This window comes from Ornithodoros turicata, chromosome 1 (assembly GCF_037126465.1).
Source record: "Ornithodoros turicata isolate Travis chromosome 1, ASM3712646v1, whole genome shotgun sequence".
Lineage (NCBI taxonomy): Eukaryota > Metazoa > Arthropoda > Arachnida > Ixodida > Argasidae > Ornithodoros > Ornithodoros turicata.
The window spans coordinates 91,423,707-91,447,180 of NC_088201.1; the positions used below are offsets into that span (position 1 = coordinate 91,423,707).

Here is a 23,474-nt window from a genome sequence, read left to right on the forward strand (position 1 = left end):
CGAGACTTCAAGTGCGTGTCCTACGTCAAAGTTCAATAGATATAAGTGCTGACTGTGTACGTCGAAGACGCAGCGGTAACGAACTGCACATGAGTGGTGCAGCTTCAAATGGTATCCAGGAAGCTGCAGCATGGTGGAACAATAATCGAAGAGCAAATTAGAAGTCGTCGGAATTGTTTTAACCGTTGTGTGCACTATTTATATGCAATGTATTACCGCAGTTTCCTCAGCTGTGACATAGGCAACGAATTTGAAGTAATTTAAATGCTGAACATCAGCGACGAGCTCTACGCCAGCCGTCGCCAGATTACCCAACAAACGTCATCATGACGTTGGTAGACAGACCGAAACCAAAACAGATCGGAAGCGGAAAGCTGGGTTCCACGAATGAGCAATGGACCTTTTTCACATACGCGTCGTATCCTAGCGGCTCTCCAACGAACCATGCTCGGCGCGATGGCCTCTGAAAGGGACGCGACCTTCGGTCCTAGTTTTCTTTCAATAGGAGGCAGCGAACAAATGCCCTTTCGTGGAACCCAGCTCTCCCCTTCCGATCTGTTTCGGTTTCAGTGTGTCTACCAACGTCATGAAGACGTCTCTCGGGTGGAGGTTTATTGTCGTGATTACGCTTTCCACAAGAGATAAACCTTCATCTTTCATACGCTTTCCAGTGGCGCACATGAAAATTAATGTGATATGGCTAGAGTTTAATTCTTCAAACTTAGTGCGATAATCCGTGAATTAATGCGTCTTAATTCGTTGGTTGCATTTCACATTTAGTTGCACTGCCGCATCCAAGACATCGCCACCACTCTCCTTGCAACATCATCATTATCATCATCATCAACAACATTGTGTAATGTACGTAAACATGTAAACACCGAGCTGATGTTCTGAGGCTGGAACAACATAGAGGGGACAAACAACGTTCGGCACTGGCTTTGAATGGGAGAATATTGGACTTTCCAAGCTTCTCGTAATGCAGGTATACAAGTAGCGCCAGGGATTGCTTACAAAGTGGTCTTTGGAGAGTTTAAAAATGTGTTACCTGCATAAACATGGGAATACATATGTGAATATGAAGGGAACAAATACTGTTGGGATTCTCTCTCCTTTGCCAATATCCATCGTTACTTGTCGTCTCTGTGCTCTAGGATTGTCCAGTAAGAAAAACCTGGGCGGTGGTGAACCTAGAACAGCAGTTCAAGGGGGAGGGGGCGAGCCAGACAGAGTGTGAGACCCCAGGCTCAAGTAAATTAATAAAAGCAAGGCTTCAGTTACATAGAACAGTAAGTTCTGTCTAGCCATATAGCTTAGTCTACAGAACATGTACTACATCAGGACAGTTTCCGAAATTTGCAATGTCGTCTGAATAGAAAAAAAGAGAGGACGGAAAACAACGGCCTTGTGTCCCACCATGACTAAGGCAGTATTCACACGGAGCAACTTTTTCCAGCAACTATGAGCACAAATCGGGAGGGTGCAAGTGAGCTGGTGGGACGGTGAGAGGCAACATTACCTTGAATCTGAGGAAGGACAAAACACAGAAGGAACATGGAACGGAGTGGACGAGTCCCGCGTCGTCCACGCTGCTCTGTGTTCCTTCTGGGTCTTGTCCTTCCTCAGACTACAGGAAATGTTGCCGCTCTCAACTATGAGCAGTTTTCGAGTTGCTGGCAGTTGGCCGACAAGGGCAACCTCCAGCAACTCGAGTTGCTCGGAATCGCTTCCCGACCAAAAACTTGAGAAGTTGCTCGTGCACCAGCCAATCAGCGAGGGGAGCATTCCCACGTGGTGCCCCATGGCATGGTCTAATTTTGTTCATGGGTTCGAATCCTGCAGGTACAGCTGAAAACTAACTTTCTTCGTTTTTATTAACGTCACACAAACATGTCAATAGCCATATTTTGAAGATAATGATGATCTCTTGGCGTAATAGACTGATTAAAATTTGATAAACAGCAGCTAAAGAAAAGATGCCAGCAGTTCGATTCGAACCTATATTCTCCAGTCGCTGTAAGGTTGCTTGTTGGTAGAGCTACATGTGAACGTGGCCTCAAAATTGCTCGTAAGAGGTTGCTTCGAGTTTCGGGAAAAAGTTGTCCCGTGTGAACGCTGCCTAACGGCTACAACATTTGGATGATCCACATTCACAGAAATTACTGCCCGATAAGCAAGACTATCATCTACAGTTCATTTTATTGAGGGGAAAAATCTTTGTCTGCGTAGTTCAGAATATTGCCTGGTACTTCGTTTTTGTAGTAGTTTGTATCAGGTTAAGAACAGAAACCTTAATTGCTAGCTGAGTCAAATGGAGATCAACATCCACAAATGAAACTCAGAAGAACAGTAACAGACTGTCTGGATGCCGCAAATCACATAGATATAGCACAGAGTATGGCTGGTGATGTTTCAGCAGCACACCTTTCACTGCTCATGCAGAAATCAGGTTTATACTCCTCAAACAACAACTTTATTTTGAGCTGAATGGGGAGTTTCATCGCCAGGGACGATTCTCTACCCCACTGCTGATGGTGATATGGGGAATGAAATAATGAGCCCCTTCACAATAAGGTTCCAAGTCCTATGGTGTCCAAAAATGTAGCGACATGAAGGGCAACAAGGAGAATGTCACATTCATGTAAACTTGGCTTGGGAATTAATGCACACACAGAGAAGCTAAACACTGTCCACCTCCTAGGAACAGTGAGTCAGCACTTTAATCGATGCACTGTTCAGAGTGTTCACACTTTGTGAGCATACATCAGCTGTGGATGTATTTCTTATTTCTGAACCCATTTTTCTCTTTTTCTGTGTCATTTCAGGGACAAAGGGTGCCGACAGTTTACTCGTTATTAACAGAGAGCCCAGAGATAGTTGTGCATTCGAGTCATCACATTCCAGCCCCTTGGATTCACAACTGTGATAAATGGAGGTGTCCCCAAACCTCAGCAATCAGCTCTTGAGATTAAAATCAGAAACTCTCGATGCTGCATGCCTACTAGGACAGGGCCAAACGCAGGAACAACACTGCAGCGGGACTTCATTAGGAGATGAGGGTAAAATTTTTGTAAGCTATATACACAAGTGGTGAATGCTTTCCAGAATATTCTTGTAGAACTTGTCACAGTATGACTGTGTAAACCTAGGCCTACAAGTACAGTGAATCTCGGTTATAACGAACTCGATCATCACGTGGAATGAGTTTGGTATAACTAGAGCCTGAAGTTTTCGGGAAATATTTCTCTCTAAATCCGGGAGATAAAAATCGGGTAAATAAACATGCACTAAATTCATGCGAATTCGGGTGAGAAAACTTCCAGTATGCTAAATTCGGGGAGAAATCTGGCTCAGTTACTCAAACTAACTGTAGTGGTTTGGTACAAGCGGTGCTGTCACTGCATTTGCTGCCAAACAAGCAAGTTAGTGCATTCCTACAGACTCGTGAGGTAGTCGTTTCGTGCTCCTCACTTTTGGTGGCCCGGACGTGAACGCCTACCCTTCTTCATGGATTCTTCCAACGATCCCAATCTTATTCCGCCTGTCATACCTGCAGTTGCCGCTAAAGACATGGGCCAGCCCCATTTAGGCCACGTGGCCATTCGTCTGCCGCCATTTTGAGTTCGCAACCCCAGCATCTGGTTCCAGCAAGTCGAAGCTCAATTCCTTCTTGCCGGAATAACATTCCAACTCACCCGGTACCGGCACATCGTCGCTTCCTTGCCGATGTGCAGGTACTGAGCGAGTTGGGATGTCATTCCAGCGAGGAGGAATTGAGCTTCGACTTGCTGAAAGCAGATGCTGGGGTTGCAAAGCCAAAATGGCCACAGCCTCAACCCTGCCTCTGGCTCAGCTTGCGCAGCATGCAGATAAGGTTTTGGAAGTGGTTACCCCTACCATCGTCACTGTTTGTGACAGATCCCAACCTCTCTCAAGCGCTGCCCTCCAGTCATGTCCACCTCCTTCCACGGTGTCCTCTCCTCTCAGCGACAAACTTGCAGCCATGTGAGGTGAGATTCAGCGCCTCTCGGAAACTGTTGCCAGGTTCGATCATGTGCATATCGATATCGTTGGCCCCTTACCACACTCTTCTAGCCGTCGCTACCTTTGACTGCCATCGACTTGTTCACACGTTAGCCTGAAGCTGCCCCAATGTCAGGCTCCACCACTGCCACTGTTGCATCCACTTTCTTGTCCATGTGGATTGCCAGATTCGGCGTGCCTTCCACAGTCACCACTGACCGTGGTACCCCGTTCTAGGTGCACCTCTTCGCTGCATTCCTGGAGCTGCACATCGTATCATCCCTCCGCTAATGGGTTGGTGGAACGTTTCCACCACCAGCTCAATGCTGCCATCATGGCCCACAAGAACCCAACCCACTGGCCTGCAGTTCTGCCTGTTGTCCTAATCAGCACGTGTGCCACGCTTAAGCCAGACGTCACATGCTGTCCTGCTGAGTTGGTCTACGGCACAACTCTCAGGCTCTCAGCAGATTTCTTTGAGCCGTCCACCACTCCTGCCACCGACCTCAGAAGTTTCCTGCATTAACTCCACCAAACATTCGCTGAGCTACAGCCTACTCCAATACAGGCTACCTCATCCTGCATGCCCTACGTTCCGCAGCAACTGGCCACCGCCACGCACGTTTTCCTCTGCCGCGACACAGTCCGAAAGTCGCTGCAGCAGCCTTATTCTTGTGTTGCGCTGTGGTGACAAGTTCTACACCATCTCTATCAATGGCGAGCCCAACGTCAGCATTGACAGACTGAAGCCCACCTTTACAGAGCCATCTCGCCTTGAAGCTGCGTTGCTCTTCCCCCCACATCCGGAGCCACCCCTTCAGCATTCCCAAGCCGTACCCGCCGGTGCTACCAAGACAGTGTCATGGGCCGATCGCTCGTCCCGGAGTCTGGCAGGGGGGCTCTGTGGCGGCCAGCCGCAGAGACGACGAGGAAGTCTGGTGCCTGCTCGAGGCACGCTTTTTTATAGCGAATTCGGGTGGTCATTTCGTAGCAAAACGGCCGAGCGCTCGGAAATTGCTAGGTCGGCGACCGAGCTGCATCACGTGACCGTTGCCACCCGAACATGATTGCTAGGAATCTAGCGGTTTTAGGTACTTGGATCACGCTAGGGGCGTCGCGGTCGCAAGTGTTCGAGTTCTGTCGTCTGCTAAACCACGTGATTTCAACATGCGGGCCAATGAGGGCACTCTCCACCGTTGCAGTGCGGATGTGACGACACCGGATACAGTTGAGCAATCTGCTGCTCGATCGTTTTGAGACCGGGGCAAAAAAAGTGCTAGCTAGCAAATTCCGAGCGCTCGGAAAGCGCCACGCGAACATGCGAGATTTGCTTCATTTTGACCAAGCGAACATGACTGCTCGAAATCTGGCAAAAAAAGTTGCTCCGAAATGACCACCCGAATTCGCCATTAATTTGCTTTCGTGGCTAGCTGCCGACGGAGAATAAATCAGTTTGATGCTGACTCATGAGGTAGTCGTTTTGCGCTCCTCAGCTCACATAGCGGTTTTATTCAAAATAGCTAGTTATTACGCTTTGCCTGCACACAGCGGAAGCAACAGCGGCGCTTTCCAAACCACTCAAGTTGTGCATGTGGGACGCGTCAAGCGCCTTCGCCTGCACAAACTGCCACAGCAAAGCAATACTGCTGAGTGCGTCTGCCGTTGTGATCATGGCAGGTGAAGGTAGCGTTTCATCCTCATCGTCCGACAGTTCATCCAATGCCGCCGACGCTGTGCGTACTTCTTCAGCAATGGCTTAGTCGCTGATCTCCGACACAGCTCGAGCACCATCATCAGCTGTTGCGAAGTCATCGAAAGATTCACAGCGGTCCACTGATCGGAATGTTTCTTGCGCGAGCGTCCAGAAGCCACTTGAGCACAACATCTTGGACATCTTGATACGTAGCCCCTCAGAGACGCTTCATATTCTTGTTTCCGTTGAGGCTGGCCGCCGCAAGTATTTTCTTCTTATCCTTCGCGATTGTACCGTACTTCTTTACCAGTTGGCTATTTCTGATGCCTCTCGAAAGGTTGTTGATGATAGAGATCTTTGTGTCGAGGTCAATTCCTCGGCGCTTGCACGCCGACCCGCTACCCTCGTGGCTCATGTCCGTTGTAAGAACCACCGTACTGCAACAAGCTGCCAGCGGACCACGTGAACAGCGGTGGGGTCGGCAGGGTGGTAAGGGTAAAACCTGCGCCTTCCGGTCAGAGACCACGCCCTCGTTCTCAGAGAAAAAAAATAGGAGAAGTACCATGTTACCGGCCTGGATGGCCTGGATTATGGACACCACAGCCACCAAAAACGTTCATCGTAACCGATGGCTTCACTCTGCTCCGTTCGTTATACCTGTTAGAAATTTACATTGAACATATGGAGATTTTGACAGTCGTCCTTAACTTGTTCGGTGTAACCCGAAGTTCGTCTTAAACGTGGCCGTTGCAGCCGAGATTCACTGTATTACACCAGGCATGAAAGCTCCCAAGGAAAAGCTGTGCCACTCTTAGTTCGCCTACCTGCCACATTGGCGCTCTCCACATGGCACAAAATGCTGTTAAGCAGAGCACAATCCGCTACGAGAAGAAGGTGTAGAGAACCTCCCTCCACCTTGGCAATTGCATGCTGCAGTATCTCCTCAAAGTGGTTTTAAGCATTGTATAAGTATACACCACGCATGTCTAATTCATTGCCGCTGTGCCTTCGAATAAACTTAATTTGTGCTGAAATTTGAGGAAGAATGCTAATTCAATTCAAAGTAACTTAAATGCTGTCCGTATTCTGCCGCAGCGGACGATCGTGGCAAACAACACAAACCGTTGTCGTCACAGTTTTTCTATTACACGCTCGTATGAGCATTCACATATGTTCCAATTATTGCTAGAATTAAGTTCTTAAACGTGTGAGCCAACATTTACACTGTAAACATACACTTATTGCTACATCACCAGTATTCTGGGCCATGAAGCGAGTGCCATTGCGGTAAGCAAGTAAACTAAGTTCGGCACAACTTTTCTATGGCATCATCGTCAAGCTTTCAGGCCTGGTGTAATGCATGCAGGCCTATGTGTGAACTCTGTACTTGATCGGTGAATGTTCCGTACAATGTTTCTGAGGAAGATGTCATCACGTCATTTACCGTCACAAGGTTCCAAGCAAGGTTTTGTGAACTTATTTATTTATTTTACCCCAAGCGCCCTTACGGGCATTGCATGGGGGTGAGGAAAAAAAATGATGCTTTTGCACGTGATACGTACAGATAAGTTGCAACAGAACGTAACTAGATTTGGAGATGATTTTCACTTTTACTTGAAGCTTTGCAATGTAGCTTGCTTCTTTCGTTTTTGCTTTACTTCAGGGGCGACAACTGGGATGTGCCACATTAAAGAAGAACCTCCAGACGACTCTTCAGATGAACATTCGACCATAGAAGTGAAAACAGAGCCTTACAACACTGCAATTTTGGTGCAGTGGGACCAAATGGGACACAGCCATCACTCAACATCGGAAGGTGATACGAAATGGTCAATTGATTTAGGAATGCAACAACATTTTTTAGTTCTTCATTAGGCATGTATCAAGTATCCCGCACAAGCTCTTTTCTATCGAGGACTCTCACAATAGACAAAGTTACACTTGGATTCTTTATACAATGTCGCATTATCTTAACATTTGCAGCGTTAATTGCAAACATACAACGGCAGCGTAGCTAATGTTTCCAATCGAGAAGACGGGTAATAGGGCTATGTCAGTCTTGTATGGTTCCGGAGAACTGGGGTTGAGCCCTCCACCGGAGAAGGAGAAGAACTTCCATTGTACATATTGATTTATGCGTACTAAGCATGCATATCTTAACACTATGTCTGTGCAATCTGGTGTTACGAAGCTATTGCACTCGGAGGATAACGGGCCGTGCAAACTCCTCCGTCACTCTCAACCCTTCACCCCCTCGCTCATTTTTGTAGTGGTGTTTTGCTTTATGGTCGAGAAAGGAAGTGCAAAGTTTTCTGTTTCTATGACGACTGTACACTTCTGAAATGGGTGCTGGCTGCCGTAAAACTGCCTCCAGCAAGTGTGCACAGATAAAACATATTTTCCCGTCAATGTCTCTCAAAGCAGTTCGGCTCCTTCATCAACGGTGGCTCAAAAAAAAAGAGTTTTATGATCAAAGTGGAGGCTTAGAGGCTTTTATTATCGTACAATCCTAACATAGTGATCGTTCCAATGGAAATGTGGGAAGATATGTTACATTGTGAACTGATTCGAGAAAACCGTTCCTAAGAAAGATAGGGAAAGCAGAGGAGAAGTGGTTTTGATAACAACGAGCACTCGGAAATTCCATTCCATCCATATTTAGAAATCATTTTTTACCGGCAAGCATCAAAATATCTCAAGGTAGAAAACAATCTGTAATACTCGACTCCATTCATTTTTTCAGGAACGACTCAGTCAGTGTCGTTTGCGATGTTGAGCCAAACCTCCCAAGCAACAAACAAAGGTTGGGCCAAGCTAGGCTATAGTTAGGCTGGCCTACCTGGCCTTGCTTGGTACATCATCGGCCAACAAGCTTGTTTCTTGATACGGATCTGTACCTTGGCCAACGATTTGCCAAGCATTGGCAACCTACGTTGTGCCAAGCTTGTGCCAAGATACAGACCAAAGCATTCCTGCGGCGTCCCTCATTTTCAGACTCAATTGTCTCCCGGCGTAAGGTAACGATGTACCATTATTTGTTTGTTGCTCGTATTTCCACACAACGTTTCCTGAGGAAAAACAGATACCATACATAATTTGTCTCGCGAGCTTCCGCAAATTCGAGAGACCTGTTCGCGTGTGTGTCAAAATGAAGGGTGAGGCGTGTCTAAGTTTAATTTGGCGCGTACACAAACAACACTGAAATGATGAATTGCTTGTCGTATTAACTCGCCATGAAGGTAATGCTTCTGTTTCTTACTGCTTTAGTTTTGAGAAATTCCCTTGGTCCATCGAAAGTCGAACTTATGCAGCGCTAGACCATTCTACGTTTCCCTCTCCCCCAGGCGAGATTGATCAAAGCTTTGGCAAGTGCTTGGCCAACGAGCTCATTTCTTGATACGGATCTGTACCCTGGCCGACGGCTTTCCAATCATCGCTCTGCCTATCACTATGCAACGCTGCGCCAACGTTGGATGGCCGAAAGAGTCGTTGGCCAACTGTCATCCGACCTTTTGCTAACCGTCGGCCATTGGCCATTGCTTGCTTGGGCTGATTGCGAATGCGGATAGTATTGCCAACCCAATTCGAGAATAGTATATCCGCTGTCATCCGCACCCTTTTCTTGGCTGTGTTGTCAACAGGAAAGATCTTGATCCCCGAGGCTTGTTTAAGTTGCCAGCCGGCTGGTTAAGGGAGTAAATCATTGTGCGTGTACGCACACACCCAAGGCTGGTGTCTACTTTTTGCCTCCAGGGAGACAAGTGGGAAAGTTGCACCCCCTCGTATTCTTGATTTTATTTATCTTTTCTGTCATCCTGAAGCAGCGTCTTCCTGTCTGGAAGGTTTTTATTAATTTTCTTTTTTAATTTTTGGTACTCCTTCATGCAGGGTAATTTTATTTCAGTTTGTTTTATTGAATGCCCATAAACAGCATATGGGCTACATCTACTGCACTGCATGACTCACAACAGATTAAAAAATTTACATTATACTGTTTAACATTAATCTATAAGTCTTGAAATACGGTGCAAAAATATTCCATAAATGCACTGCATGGCTCATAGCAGACAAAAAAATTTACATTATTCTGCTTAACATTAATCTAAAAGTCTTGAAAGTAGAAAAAATATCAATTTCTGCAATGGCAGCATTAGTGTATATTCTTTATAGACGATCAACTGTTTAGGACAAACACTGGAAGATATTTTGAAGACAGAAGTGTGTCGAAAGCGTCTCATGGGAGCATTAAAACTGAGGGATTCAACCAGCTTTGGGCAGTTCAAAATTTCATTTATGGTTTTGTAGAAAAATATGAGTTTGCACTCCTTACGCCTGAGTTCTAAAGACTCCAAGTTATATCACTTAAGTTTCTGCCATGTTCATGCCCCCCCTAGGTACCTATGAACGTTGCATATCGAAACCGAAACTACTTGGCACGCCAGCACGCCTGTATTGCGAAGCAATACAGTCAATACATTTGCCACAGTCAGTAAGCGCGATAGTAAACATACATGCCGTAACCACCAGTGCTGCCGCGAGCTGCCGATGACATGTGAATTAGTTGTAAATATGCGTGTTTCTTTCTTTTCTTGCCACATGAGCGCTCAGAGAACTATATGAGGGCCAGGTAGTAATCATAAGTTGCAGTCACTTCAAAATTTCATGGTTTAGAGATACAAAGCAGTCTTGCAACACTACTACCAGGGCTGTGAACTGGTGGAATTACGTTATACATAGACTGCAATGTTTAACTGTTTCATTATGACAGACATCCTCTTTAATGAATTTACCTTTACAATGAATTTTTTTCACGGTCTCCTGAGTTTCCTTATAGAGGAGTTCGACTGTACAGATAAGCCTCCATTTTACTCTATGCATTCTTTCTTCGCACATTAAAAATGTGCGAAGAAAGAACATATCCAATGCTGTTCCAAGCCACAGTGCAATATTCCTGCCTAGAAACATCATGAGGAAGATATAATCTGATAAAAGAATGCGGGTCGCTGAAACCCCAAGTAATTCTCTAAATGAAACCCAAGGCGGAAAAGGCAGTGCTTATAACATAACATTGTGGGAGAAACCTAAAGGGGCACTAAAATGCAAAACCAACCTACTCTCAAATGAAAGTCCACGTTTCAATTAGTACAAGTCAAGCAAAATTAGTTCACACTACGCTACCGTATAGAAGAGAAGAAAAACGAAATGAAACAGAGTCCTCTTTGGCGGCAACGAATGGGATCCCCAGGAGGCAAACATTGGCGGCATCCAATGAGACAGCAGGAGAAGCGCGTGCGTGCATATCGTGGGCGTGTGGATTTGGAATGGGTCCGATCGTTGTGTTCTGTATATGCGCGGCATTATGCGCACTGCTGCATTTTTCAATATTGATTCACTGAATTGTAGCCCACAACAGTTCTGGCAAATGTTCGACTGACAACATTTATCTTGATGTCCTTTGGACAACGACGCCAGTTCGCTTCGCAACACGCACTATATTTTTCGCAGGGTCTCCTGCATGGCGTGTCACACGCAGCATGTACTAAAAACACAGATGCACGAGCTGAAACGACGATGGTCTCTGCCCTTCGCCGAAGCAAGAAAGAGTTCGGTCTAATTTTGATTCTAATTTTGCAAAGGAATCAAAGTTTTCAATTATGATAAGTATGAAATAACAAAGCGTGTAACGCAATTTGAAGATAACTTGTTTTTGAATTTTAGTGTCCCTTTAACTTACTAACCTTGGTAAATACCAATGCCATGGGATACAACTCTCTTACTGAATGTGACATTTTGTAAAGAATATTTAAACTCATAAGTACAACATTTTCTTGTAAACGACATTACAAACATTATCTGTGCATTTACAAGAATTGCAATTAGAGAATGTGCAGTTAGATTCACACCAGTCCTCAATTACGATGATATTGTTTTGCAGTGTTAAACACTCACTAGGGGTGGGAATAGGCAGAGAAAGCTTGATGTCATCCGCATAGACTAAAATGTGTGCATGTTCAAGAGCGAAACATAGGTCATTCATCTAAGTATTGAAAACAGAGGTCCAAGGGAAGAAACTTGGGGGACTCAGTGTACACAGGGACATGGGTTGGATGGAAAGCCCATGACTCGTACAACATTTTTTCACTGTTTTACATAATCGGCAATGAAGGGACAAAGAGATCCACTCACTCTGTACCGGTTTAAAGCCCAAAGTCCGATTTTCTCTTCAGGAGGTAAGGAAGACTTGATTGGCTCCGAAATGGGAGAGGATGATCGGTGATGATACAAAATAAGAAAATGAGCGTGCTGTGTCGGCCTGCCTTCAGACGTGCTTATCGTAGTCTGATCATCTATTGCGGAATGGTAGAGCAGTCTTCTCCTCATCCGGAAAAGATAAAAATGTGCCAGTGACGTGTTCAAACGACTGAAAGCATTTCAATAGACAACTTCAGGAAATCCCATGAAGCTCATCGCCCCAGTTCATATATATACCCCGGACGTATATATATTGGAAGAGAGAAACCGGCCAAGTGGTTTCCGTTTTCCTACTCCACTCGGCTCTTTAACAACGACCGCACGGATACAACTGCCGCCGAGGAAGAGATCGGTCATCAACAGCTAAAAGCTGTTTCGTGTCCAAACAGTAAGTGTTCAGTACAGAATTATACCTTGCTGTGTTGTAAAGTTGCAAAAGTTCCAAATACAACTTTCCAAGCTAGTTATCACAAAGTATTCACTGCCTGCTCACTGGGGGATATCACATTCGTTCTGCCGGTGTGTAAACACGCTTTTTTGCTTCAGTTTATTCAGATTTTCGACATAAAAACTTGTTTCACTCAGAGCACTCGACTGCATGAGGAGGGAGTCTGTGTTCATAAAGCTGGAACAGTTTTTCAGTTAGTAAAACCACAAGCGAATAGATGAAGCATGTGGCTTTGAGTATTTGAATAACAACAATGAGGGTGATGAGTTACGGGTATTAACACAGACCTTTGTTTATGCTTGCTCTCATAACTGTTTGCTTCTAGCTTCCTGTTTACCGCATGTAGCAGACGTAATTTGTATATGCATTTGTCCGTTTGTATCGGGATCTGGAAACAGCTGCTTCCTGAACTCTACGCAAACATCATTTCGCGGAGTTCGTGATTGTGCTCTCATTGTCGGCACAAATTCTGAAGTTCAATACTTTGTTTACTTAGTAATTTTGCCTCCCTTTTTAGTTTTTGCCCTGTCGCTGTTACAGGCAGGACCTCAAGGGCGCTAAGGACCCACCAAAAGGCCCGTAGACTAAACATCTGAAAATTTTTCCACTAAAGCTCTTTGTCAAAAATTATTCTAGAATTCGAAAACTCTGTGGGTGCAGCAAAGCACTGTGCATAAGAACAACACAGTATTGTGTGGTGCTTGGAATAAATGTTGCAAATTTTATACAAAAACCTGTTATAGCTCTGTGTTCAAGAGACAAGCAGCTGACTCCACTTGCATTTTATAAATCTTGTTCATTTTACCCGCATGTGCCCTGCTGGCTCACTATGTAACAGTCGCGTTAAAATAATATTTGCTTTTCTAGCAATGGCAGCAGTAGCTCCTCATGGTGGGATACCAGTGTTGTGTTCCAGGCTGCAGGCACAATTCAGCACGGAACTAGGATGTGTCCTATTACAGCTTTCCAGAAGATGTTGTGCTCCATGAGCTGTGGGTTCAAGCCATTGTCCAAGACACAGTATTGCGAGAATCCTGGCTGCCTAAAGAAAGTTGAAAAATACGTGACGCTCACTTCAACACGAGTGGCAAGAGGCAGTACATGGACAAGGTACCACAGTTTTTGAAGCCTGGCACATTCATTCAAACAGCACACAACGCATGTGCGTATGCTAGATGCGGTACTTTGATGCAACTTGCCCAACCTTTTGGGGGTATGTTTGCATGCTCTATGCATCCTGATTCCCATCCTACATGCACATATGTATTCTCTGTCACTGCCAGATCTGTCTCAACTTTCCCCTCTCATAGTGGCTGTGGAAGTTACAGTTGAAACATCTTTTGAAGAAGAATGCAATGTAGATTCATTGTCAGCTTAGCATGACGCATGGATTCAACCGAAGAGGCAGAAGGTATGTACTCCATTTATTTCATGGCAGTAGGAGTTATGTGCACAAGCCTCTCCAACAACAACACTTTATTTGGATGATGATAAGCGGGGAGTTTCACTGCAAGCCTCTCCATTTTGCCAATGCTATATACTAGTAGAATTAGTAATATAGTAGAAGTATTACAGTATAGTAGAATAGAAATAGCAACATTTCCACTGCAAATCGTTTTTGAATATTTCACTTGCACTGCGAATCGAATCTGAATAATCTCTTCAGACGTCGATTCAAATTCGAATAATCAGAAAAGGCCCAATTCGAATAATTTCAAATACCTCATGGTGAAATATTTTGTTGTGTTGTGCTCATTCGGTGATGTTCTGCTCCAAACTTGCGAGCCTTTTCACCGAGCATAACATATCATGAGAGAAGGTGGGGGGGGATATGTTTATTAAGAAAGAAAGAAAGGAAAGGTGTGAGAGAAGGGTCCATCTGTGTTGTGTATGGGTAAACTGCATTTGTGGGATGAACTGCGTTGATAGTTAGGCAACATGTTCCATGCAGCCTGCTTTGTGTGCATCTCCTCATTTCTATGTTTACATTGCAAATTTCCTGTACTTCTTTTAGAAACTCCAAATATTTCCATCTGTTACTGAACATAACTCTGAAAGTTGGTAGTACATTTACTGAACATGCAGTGCCCAGAGTACAGTGTTGACCATGAGCTCAGAGAAGTTGTGGACTTCAGTGACAGGATATTGCAAATAGTGTAAAGCGGGCTTCACCTAAACGCTCGTGTGTATCGCGGTGAAGCCGACTTACAGAATGGAGCTGCACACCAAAAGAACAATGGCGGTGACGTGAAGTGGGTTTCAAATGACTCTTGGATGTAATGAGGCAGAACCCACTTGCAGAATGGCGATAGCGATACCTCGTTTCAGTACTATTCAAAAAATATACAGAAAAATACTGAAAAAAGGTTGCAAATAGCGTTCCAATACCATCCGATATTTGTTTCGTATTCGAAATTTCGAATATTCACATAGCTCTACTGTATAGGTAAAAATAAATTTGAATAATGTTAAGGACACAAACTGCTCCGACAAGTTGCAGTGAGACACTGGGTAGGTAAAAGGAAACAGTAGGACATCCAGCTGTATACTCTTAAAAAAAGGAATCATGCAATCTTCTCTTTTCAGGGAGAAAGCACCCCAACTTCCATGTGCAAAATGACAGACGTTTTGAAGAGTAACTCCGAGGAACATGGAGTAAAGTTTACTCCTCGAGTACAGAGGTAAAGTTACTCCAGTGAAACTCTCCAGTCATCTCGTCGCATTGAAGATCACGCAAGGAAGAGTTCCAATGCAGTATCTTTGAGAAACACGCATATTTATTTTTGTATTTAATACAGATTTGTATGAAGGGAAAACAGAAGCTGTCGGTGTGTGACACATATCAGTCAAATGTTTTTTCTATGTATAGCCATACGATATGCTAAACAAACACTATGCTAGCATGATTTGAAAATTGTCTTGGTTACCGCATTAACCAAGAGAGTGACAAATACATACAGGATGTCCCAGAAAACGTGTCATTGAATTCTAATAAAAAAAACCACGCCACCTAGAATCATGCGGTCAATGGCATTTGTTCATACTAGGTTTTTGCCACCTCCTGATGTGCATGTCATGTAACCTAAGCTTAATTATGTAAACTTTGCGAACTGAACTCGGAAATTTGCCAAGTAAAGGTCACTTTTTTACCCCACCAACATGAAGAGCGTGCCCAATTTACTCAAATTCATGATAATTGACAGTGATATTCAGGATCTATCCTACCGGGAAAAATAGCTGAACATCATGCTTCTCGGGGCACTTGAGTATAACGTGCGATAACTTTTTGGGCGCAATCACTGTCAGTCCGACGAAAGGAGGTTGGAAACCCAGCCCACAGAGTGATAGTAGAAAAAGTGACAGTTCCTGAAATTGGGAGAGGGAAGGTATGATCCCAGCTGAAGCCAGATGCGATAGGCTATGTCTGTGTTATCTCGGTCTACCATGTCAGTGTGGGCTGGGTTTCCAACTTCTTTCGTCAGACTGACAATGATTTTGCTGAAAAATTTGTCGCGCGCTATCCACTGCGAGCTCCGTAGAGCATGATTTTCGGCTATTTTGCCGATACAATAGCTCCTCAATATTCCTGTCAATTATCATTAGTCTGAGTAAATTCGGCACGCTCTTCACATTGGTGGGGTAAAAAAGTGACCTTTACTTGGCAAATTTCCGAGTTCAGTTCGCAAAAATTTACATAATTAAACTTAGATTACATGACATGCACATCAGGAGATGGCAAAAACCTAGTAAGGACAAATGCCGTTGACCGCATGATTCTATGTGGCGTAGTGTTTTTAATTAAAATTCAATTACATGTTTTCTGGGACACCCTGTATATAGATATTACCATGAGGCCAGGAGGAGAGTGTTCTGTATGACGATGAAAATAAGATTGAATTGCAAAATGCTGTCATCAAAATAAGTGCATAATACAGCCTAAACCAACCTCTTTTGTTACGCATCTCTCATTACCTGTGCATAACGGTTGCAATGCAACATGTTTACTGACCTAATCCGTGCATCCCACTTAAAATATATAGTCCATATAGGCATATGGTCCATAACAGCAACTTCAATGGCACTTCAATCAGGAATAAAGGAGACCCACACAGCAGGAGGTAGCAGATACGGCTTTAGTTTGAGACGCTGTGTTCCAACCATTCCCATGCTCCACGGCATAGCTGTTGCTTACTTGTATTTCAAACTGAGAACCGTAATCCTGGCAGTACTACAGTAAACTCAGATGACCAATGAATTGTAGTTCTACAAATGACCTGCCGCGATACGAAGTTTGCTGTTGAAACAAGCCGCAAGCTACACTACATTACCCTATCTGTAGTGCAGAACACAGACTTACCTAGAGTAAGTACAGTGAAACCTTCCTATGTTGGACACCCGCGGTGCAGCCGAAGCGTGTCCTACTTATAGAGGTGTCCGAGTTACAGAATATGAGGGAAACAAAAAATGGAAAAGATCACAGCTGTGTTGCCAGAAATGTCCCCCTTCTTAAATTTATGATCCTTAGTGGTACCTGGTGGTGGTGCCTGGTAGTGCTACCTCTACCCACTCTTCACTGATAATTATTACTGATTTTAGTAGATTCAATTCTGTTCAGATTCCACTCAATGGCATTACCTAGCTTTTCGAGCAGCGTCAGCCCGCTTTTCATTGCTTTGGTGCAGTGCGCGTTCAAAGGCTCTAGACAAACCGAAGGCAAGTGCTCACACAAAGAATTGCAATGTAGACTGACAGCACTTGTTTTTGGACTCGAAAAACTAAAGCAACAAAATGCTGAGACCAGTATAGGGGAAAAAAGGGGCGAAAGCCAAGGCCACTGGCTCATTTTGGGTCTTTTTGGTGCAGAGATGGGCCGATATTGAGGTAATTTCACCAGGGTTTTGTCCGTCTTAGCAGGGAAAACCCTGCCCTACTTCCGAGATAGGGAGGTGTCCGACATAGAGAATTTCGTACCCATGTAGTTTCAATGGGAGGCTGCACGTGCAATGAAATCTTGTCCGACATGGGGAGTTGTCCGAGGTAGGGAGGTGTCCGACTTTGGAGGTTTTACTGTAGTGAACAGCACTCAGCTATCACAAGGTGTTTACAGTACTCACATTCATTACACCTGGTTCTCAGCACGCCAAAAATGCCCTTATTCAAAGACAATCAAAGCCTTTAGGACATCACACGACCAGTGACAAGTTAACAAGGTTCCACATGCCATACAAAGACATATGCATTGTCAACCATTCCACTATCACTGTTACTAGACTGCACAATGACACAATACAGGGAATTGTGTCAGCTATGTTAGCCATACAAGTATTGAACTGTGTGGTCAAAATACCTCACGTTGAGCGGAAACTTCAACTTCTCTTATAGGATCACCAGCGGCATGGCCGAGTGGGCTAAGGCGTCCGCTCGTTGGTGGTAACCAAGGTCGTGCTCTAGACTGGGAGGTGGTGGGTTCGAATCCTACCGCCGGCTGTGCTGTCTGAGGTTTTACCTGGGTTTTCCGAAGACTTTCCAGACGAATGTCGGCACAGTTCCCCCTGAAGTCGGCCCAGGACGCATACTAACCCCCCTGTCCCCCACTCCTTCCTGCTATCCTCTCTCCGTCTGTCCACATCTCTACGTCGCTCATAGCCACAGTTGCTTCGCGGCGCTAACACGCAATCAAAAAAAAAAAATCTCTTATAGGATCAAACCAATGCAGGACACTCGTGCAGCTCTCACGAGAGAATGAAAATCTTAAAAGTCTTAACGCGAGGCTACTTCAAGAGAAAGGTGACCTCCTGAAAACCATTGCACAGCTCCTTGAAACAAATTCATCACAGAGTAGACAATTTCAAGACCTGCGAATAAAACTTTCTGTTACAGATGAGAAACTTTCGAAAGAGCACCAGGCCCTGCAGCTAGATGTTCATGACATTAAAAGAACACAGGCACACCAAGAAACAGTTAAGCAGCAGACATTGAAACCAACACCGCTTCATGTCCTTACACTGTAAGAAAAATTTGTGTAATTTTACTGCACAAGTGACTGTCAACTTTGTTGCTGACGTATGTGCCATGAGCTTTATACTGCCTAAAATCCGTTTGGAGTACACTGCACAGTTCCGGAGTGGGCTTTTGAAGTTTTTCGTAATATTCCTTTAATGTAAGTGTCATCCTTTCGCTTATGTAAGCTGTGCAGTGTGCACTCCAAATGGATTTTTGGCAATAACTAGGTTACGGCACATATGCCAGCAACAGAGTTAGCAGTCACTTGTGTGTAAAATAACAGAATTTTTTACAGTGTACATCGGCTGAAAAGCTATAGTGCTACGTAGGCTTCAGTATAGTTGATCGCTTCAAGAAGTTCTGAAAATTTGTCTAGTGAAGCAAGGGCACATAGAGGAAGGCCACCAATCTTTAATGTGGAAGAACAGTTGATTCCTGTTCTAATCAGACTAAGAGTTGGTCTGCTCGAGCGGGATATAGCATACCGATACCGTGTGAGTCTAGTATACATCAGTGAGCTCTTCTCGTTTTGGATATAAGTGAACCCTCATTAATATGACCACTATCTTGGTCATAACGTGAATTGTCATACTAACGAGAAACGCACCCTCCGCTGACCATAGAGACCATTTTGTCCCGGCCATTCTTACATGCACGACAGCAGCAGCACAGTGTAACCTGATCCCATGGTCACTGCCTTTTTAAGCACTACAGTGCTTTGACGGCCCGAATGATGCTGCGGGGAATCCCAGGTTCAACAACATCAGGAGTCATCCCAAACATGGGCGCCCTACTTTAACACGTGTCACCCTCTGCCTGAGGTATGTGGTAGCCTCTCCTTCGGGCTACTCATGTGACACAGTCACAGTAACGAGAAGATTGTATGTGTGTCTAACCCTACTTGTGGTAAAAATCTCGGTCATAGGCGGATAAGCGGATTGTCATACTAACGAAGTGGATATGCATGGCGGCACAATGGTTCCGAAAGAACATATTAACGAGGGTTCACTGTAATTTTTTAACTGAGTACCCCAACGAAATGCCAACATGACCATCTAGAGGAATTGTTACTCATTACCCAAATGTAATGCCGTATTCTCCACCTCTGACTTCGAATCAGGGAGACCACTCTCTGTACAAGAGAAGAAAGAATCCTGCAGAACAGTTCCCCACATTTCGTACAACCTTCTGACATATATCACAGGTGTGGTTCGCGTGTGTATCGCTATGTGATTCAGATTATGAAAGTTGGTCTTATATCCATGTTAAAGTTGCTGGATTGGTCGAACGTACATGTATGTTAGATTTTTCTGTATTGCTTTGTTCATATTTGGTTGTACCTTGTTATATAGTACGATGAAATAAGGGTGAGCAGGCAAGCAAGCTGGTGAAGGTTCGACGGAGCCAATCATCATCACTTTCATAAAGTTTTTGTGTGTATTGCACGTGTTGAATGAACCCTAACTATGACATGGATAACACTGTTTTTATCACTAACTCTGCAGTATGTTCAATCCACGGATCATGTATGCGTTTCAGAGATGTGTCTCTAACAAAATGAATGGAATGGTTTGCAGACGTAAGGAGCGCAAAAACGACAAATGTTCCGCACATTTGTCACTCGTGCAGAGATTTGTTCTTGTTCACAGCGGAGTTGTAGAACTTCAGTAGTGCAGGAAGCATGGTGACCTCGCTTCCACAATTCTTCATCAGTGTTTATCCTTTGTACAAATGGGCTCCCTCTGCCACTGTCCACGACAAACTATCTTGAACTTACAATGCTGGAACAAGCACCACGTACCAGACAGACAGATAAGGAAACAATCATCACCGTGTTTCCTCATTTGTCTGTCCGGTACAGTACAATTTCTTTCCCCGAGCCTCTCTCTTTGCCGAGAGCTTGGTCCGTTGTGGTGTTGGATGATCAGGGCTGGTTCGAAGAGGTAACGTCCGACAGGCAAAGCACTCAACAACAACAGGATTTATTCACACTATTTACAACAAGAACAAAATTGCCTTACGGCATGTCGTGAACACAAACCCGGTGGGGGAGAAGAGTGAAGACCAGGTCCCAGACCTTCTGGTAGTTGAAGTCCCCGCCCGAGCTACCCAAAATCAGTGTGCGCCGACCTAAATATCCCAAAATTGGACACTGCCCATAACTTTCACGTCCCAATGGGAACGTTTACAGGAAAACGGAACTAACCATTTAATTGGCAAAATGAACTAGGTTAGTCACGTGACAATACGTCGAAAACTCCACCCCCACTCAAGGTAGATCTAATAATCCCGTCCGTCATCTTGAACACGACGTAGTTTCCACAGCGCTTGGGGATCAAGGGATTATCTAAGCTGACCACAAAGTAGAACGTGAAGGAAAACAATGTACAAGTTTCCGGCGATGCAGAATCAAAAATAACAAAGACGGTTAAGAGCATCAACTGTTTAGTATATACACATTAAAAACAAGACTTTCGTGCAGTAGGCTGCATTCTTCAGGTTTGAGGGCCTGTTACAAGTGGTGAAGCATATATAAAAAATACAAGTATTTTGAGCTCTAAGCTCTAAGATAAGTACTCTACTTCAGATGGATAATCATAATGATTCAGGGTTTACGTACGTCGCGAGGCATACAAGATGTTGCTTTGGGATGGGATTCAAAAGGGATGACCAAATGAATTGTCGTGGATTGACCAGCCACAATAGTGTGACCTACTTCTCTCTCTTCTTTTTTTCATCTCTGGTATTTGTCTACCTCATAAGGCAAAGCGAGACCACATTCTCACCTACGTTCGGCACCGAAGTCAAGGAGGTGCAGAAATGGCTAATTCCTAGAAGCACATCAGTATTTTGGTCAGGTATTTCTGTCCACAAATGAACATTCAGTGTTCTCGCATTGCCATTGTGTTGGCTATTTATCGTAAACGGCATTTATTCATAACGCAGGACGTTTTTCACCCACAGCTGGTTGTTTATGCATGTGGCGGGTGCCCTTATTTTGGACGCTGACGAGTGAGTCATGTCCGCAACTCTTTCTACGAACTTGTAGTAAAGAACATATCCACATTCCTGGTGATGCATCAGTAACTACGATAAACAAACAAAGAATAAACAACAGAGGCTTTCATGTTTGCCGGTACAACTTCCTTGTAAGTTTTGTTGGTCAACACTTTCTCCTCACGTTTTTAGTTGGGACAGCGCGGCTGTCCTCAAGAGCGTTCCACAACTTGTTGGGTCTATTGACATTTTCATTCCAATGGAGAATTGCCAATGCTTGACGCATTTTGTATGTCTCGTCCTTGTAATGTATCCTTAATTGATACCTATGCAGGGGATTTTGGATATGTACTGTTGGCTGAGCGCTAAGGTTGTGGGTCACTGCTCATTCAGCGCACCATTATCTCCTTCAAAGGATGTGGAACTGACTTTCTGCATGTGTGGGGTATGAACCCCACATGTATGTATGTATGTATGTGTATCACCCTGGCAAAGAAACTCCCCAGTCATCATCATAAAATAAAGTTGTTGCTGTTTTTCTACATGTAGGTCGTACGACCCACATGTACAACCTGTGTCGGAAGCTGATCTAAAACACACGTGCGCGGTCTCAGTGCCTATTATCATTCGAAGCGAGCCCACGTGAAATGAATATGTTTTTGTTGTTTCTGATGAAGGTTGAAGCTGAGCTGGAATGTAGAAATAAATAAATGTGTCTTATTCTCCAACACGAGACACCAACAGCACATGGTGACAAGGAAGTTCAGGAACTCAGGAGGGGAAGTGGCCATGGACTTAAACAAGAGGACGCATTCCCTCCTAAGCCTTCGTCTCTGCATTGCACATATCTTACTTGTTCAGCATGTGTCGCGTGTTTGCCATCCTCGACTTCTTATACTTTATGGTCTGAAACAATAATTTTGAGGTAACTAGAATTCATGGGAAATAATATACCTACTAGGAGTAGCATCGCCACGAGCCTCATTATAGGTGTCAGAGGGAATGCTCAAGGGCACACTGTAAATGACCCTTATCAAAACGTTTATTTTCTTGCTCATCCAGTGTCACTCTTTCTCATTCACTTTTATTTTTCAAGTGTGTTCCACTCTCTGCCTGTACCGGTATGACCAATACAACAAGTCCAATCTGAAATAATGATCGGAGGCACCTTGCAGCAGAGAAGGACCCTTCCTGAATTGAAACGCTTTCAGTCATTCAAGCACATCACCGGCACATTTTTATCTTTCCAGATGGGGAGAAGACCGTGCTCCGCGATAGATGAGCAGACTATGATAAGCATGGACGCGTGACCCAAGGCCACCGTGCCCAAGGCAGACCAGGACAGCACGCTCATTTTCTTGTTATTTTGGTTTCGTCACTGATCATCCTCTCCCATTTCGGAGCCAATCAAATTCTCCTGAAGAGAAAATCTGTCCTGGGCCTTTAACTTAGATACCAGAGCATTGTTTAGCACTAAATCAAAAGCATTGGAGCAGTCAAGGTATATACAGTCCATCTGACCACCACATTCAACAATGGGAGCAACATGGTTCAACAATAATACTAAATTGGGCTCTGTTGAGCATCCACACATAAAACCATGTACGATTTTCGTCGAATGGGGAAAACTATGTTGTGTTGGGCTATTTTTACTTTTGAAGTAAATGAAACGTGTATATGCGAAACAGTTTGTGTCTTCCCACTTCACCTATTCCCATTTCGCCTAATGCTTTTTAGCGGATTATCTCGCAATCCCTTAGGAGGATCACCAACTTCCAACTCAGGGGGTCCCATTTGGCCTAATGTATGCTACAGACAGTCCCACTTCGCCTACTGATCCGTGTCACGTGATGAAAGAAGGCGGTCCACTAGCGTGCTGCCAAAAGTCACTTTCGCATCTTCACATAACTTAAGGAGTGTGTGAAGGCGGGGTAGTTGGTGTACATTCATCGTGATAAAGCAGCACAAAGACGCGGACAAAGAAGGAAGACAGGACGACTGCTAACTCTCATGAGAGTTAGCAGTCGTCCTGTCTTCCTTCTTTGTCCGCGTCTTTGT

At 44.5% G+C, this 23,474-nt stretch overlaps 1 protein-coding gene and 1 long non-coding RNA gene across 6 annotated transcripts in view; both read left to right on the plus strand.

The window, feature by feature from the left end:
- Positions 1–845: 845 nt before the first annotated feature.
- Positions 846–23,474, plus strand: part of LOC135378464 (zinc finger protein 664-like) — a 37,062-nt gene continuing 14,433 nt past the window's right edge. Inside the window, exons 1-4 of one of the 2 annotated variants that reach the window (XM_064611518.1) lie at positions 846–985; positions 1,155–1,289; positions 2,826–3,059; positions 7,380–7,532. In XM_064611518.1, the coding sequence (XP_064467588.1) occupies positions 2,930–3,059; positions 7,380–7,532 (283 nt within the window). In that variant the 5' untranslated portion in view covers positions 846–985; positions 1,155–1,289; positions 2,826–2,929. The remainder of the gene's footprint in view (positions 986–1,154; positions 1,290–2,825; positions 3,060–7,379; positions 7,533–23,474) is intronic. The other variant, XM_064611517.1, reaches the window with a different exon arrangement.
- Positions 8,750–21,987, plus strand: LOC135378465 (uncharacterized). 4 transcript variants are annotated; one of them, XR_010418400.1, is made up of 4 exons: positions 8,750–13,526; positions 13,700–13,827; positions 15,003–15,097; positions 17,799–21,987. It is a non-coding gene; the product is annotated as an uncharacterized LOC135378465 (long non-coding RNA). The 4 variants fall into 4 exon arrangements; XR_010418401.1 differs by having other exon boundaries at positions 13,727–13,827; XR_010418402.1 differs by having other exon boundaries at positions 8,750–12,356; positions 13,284–13,827.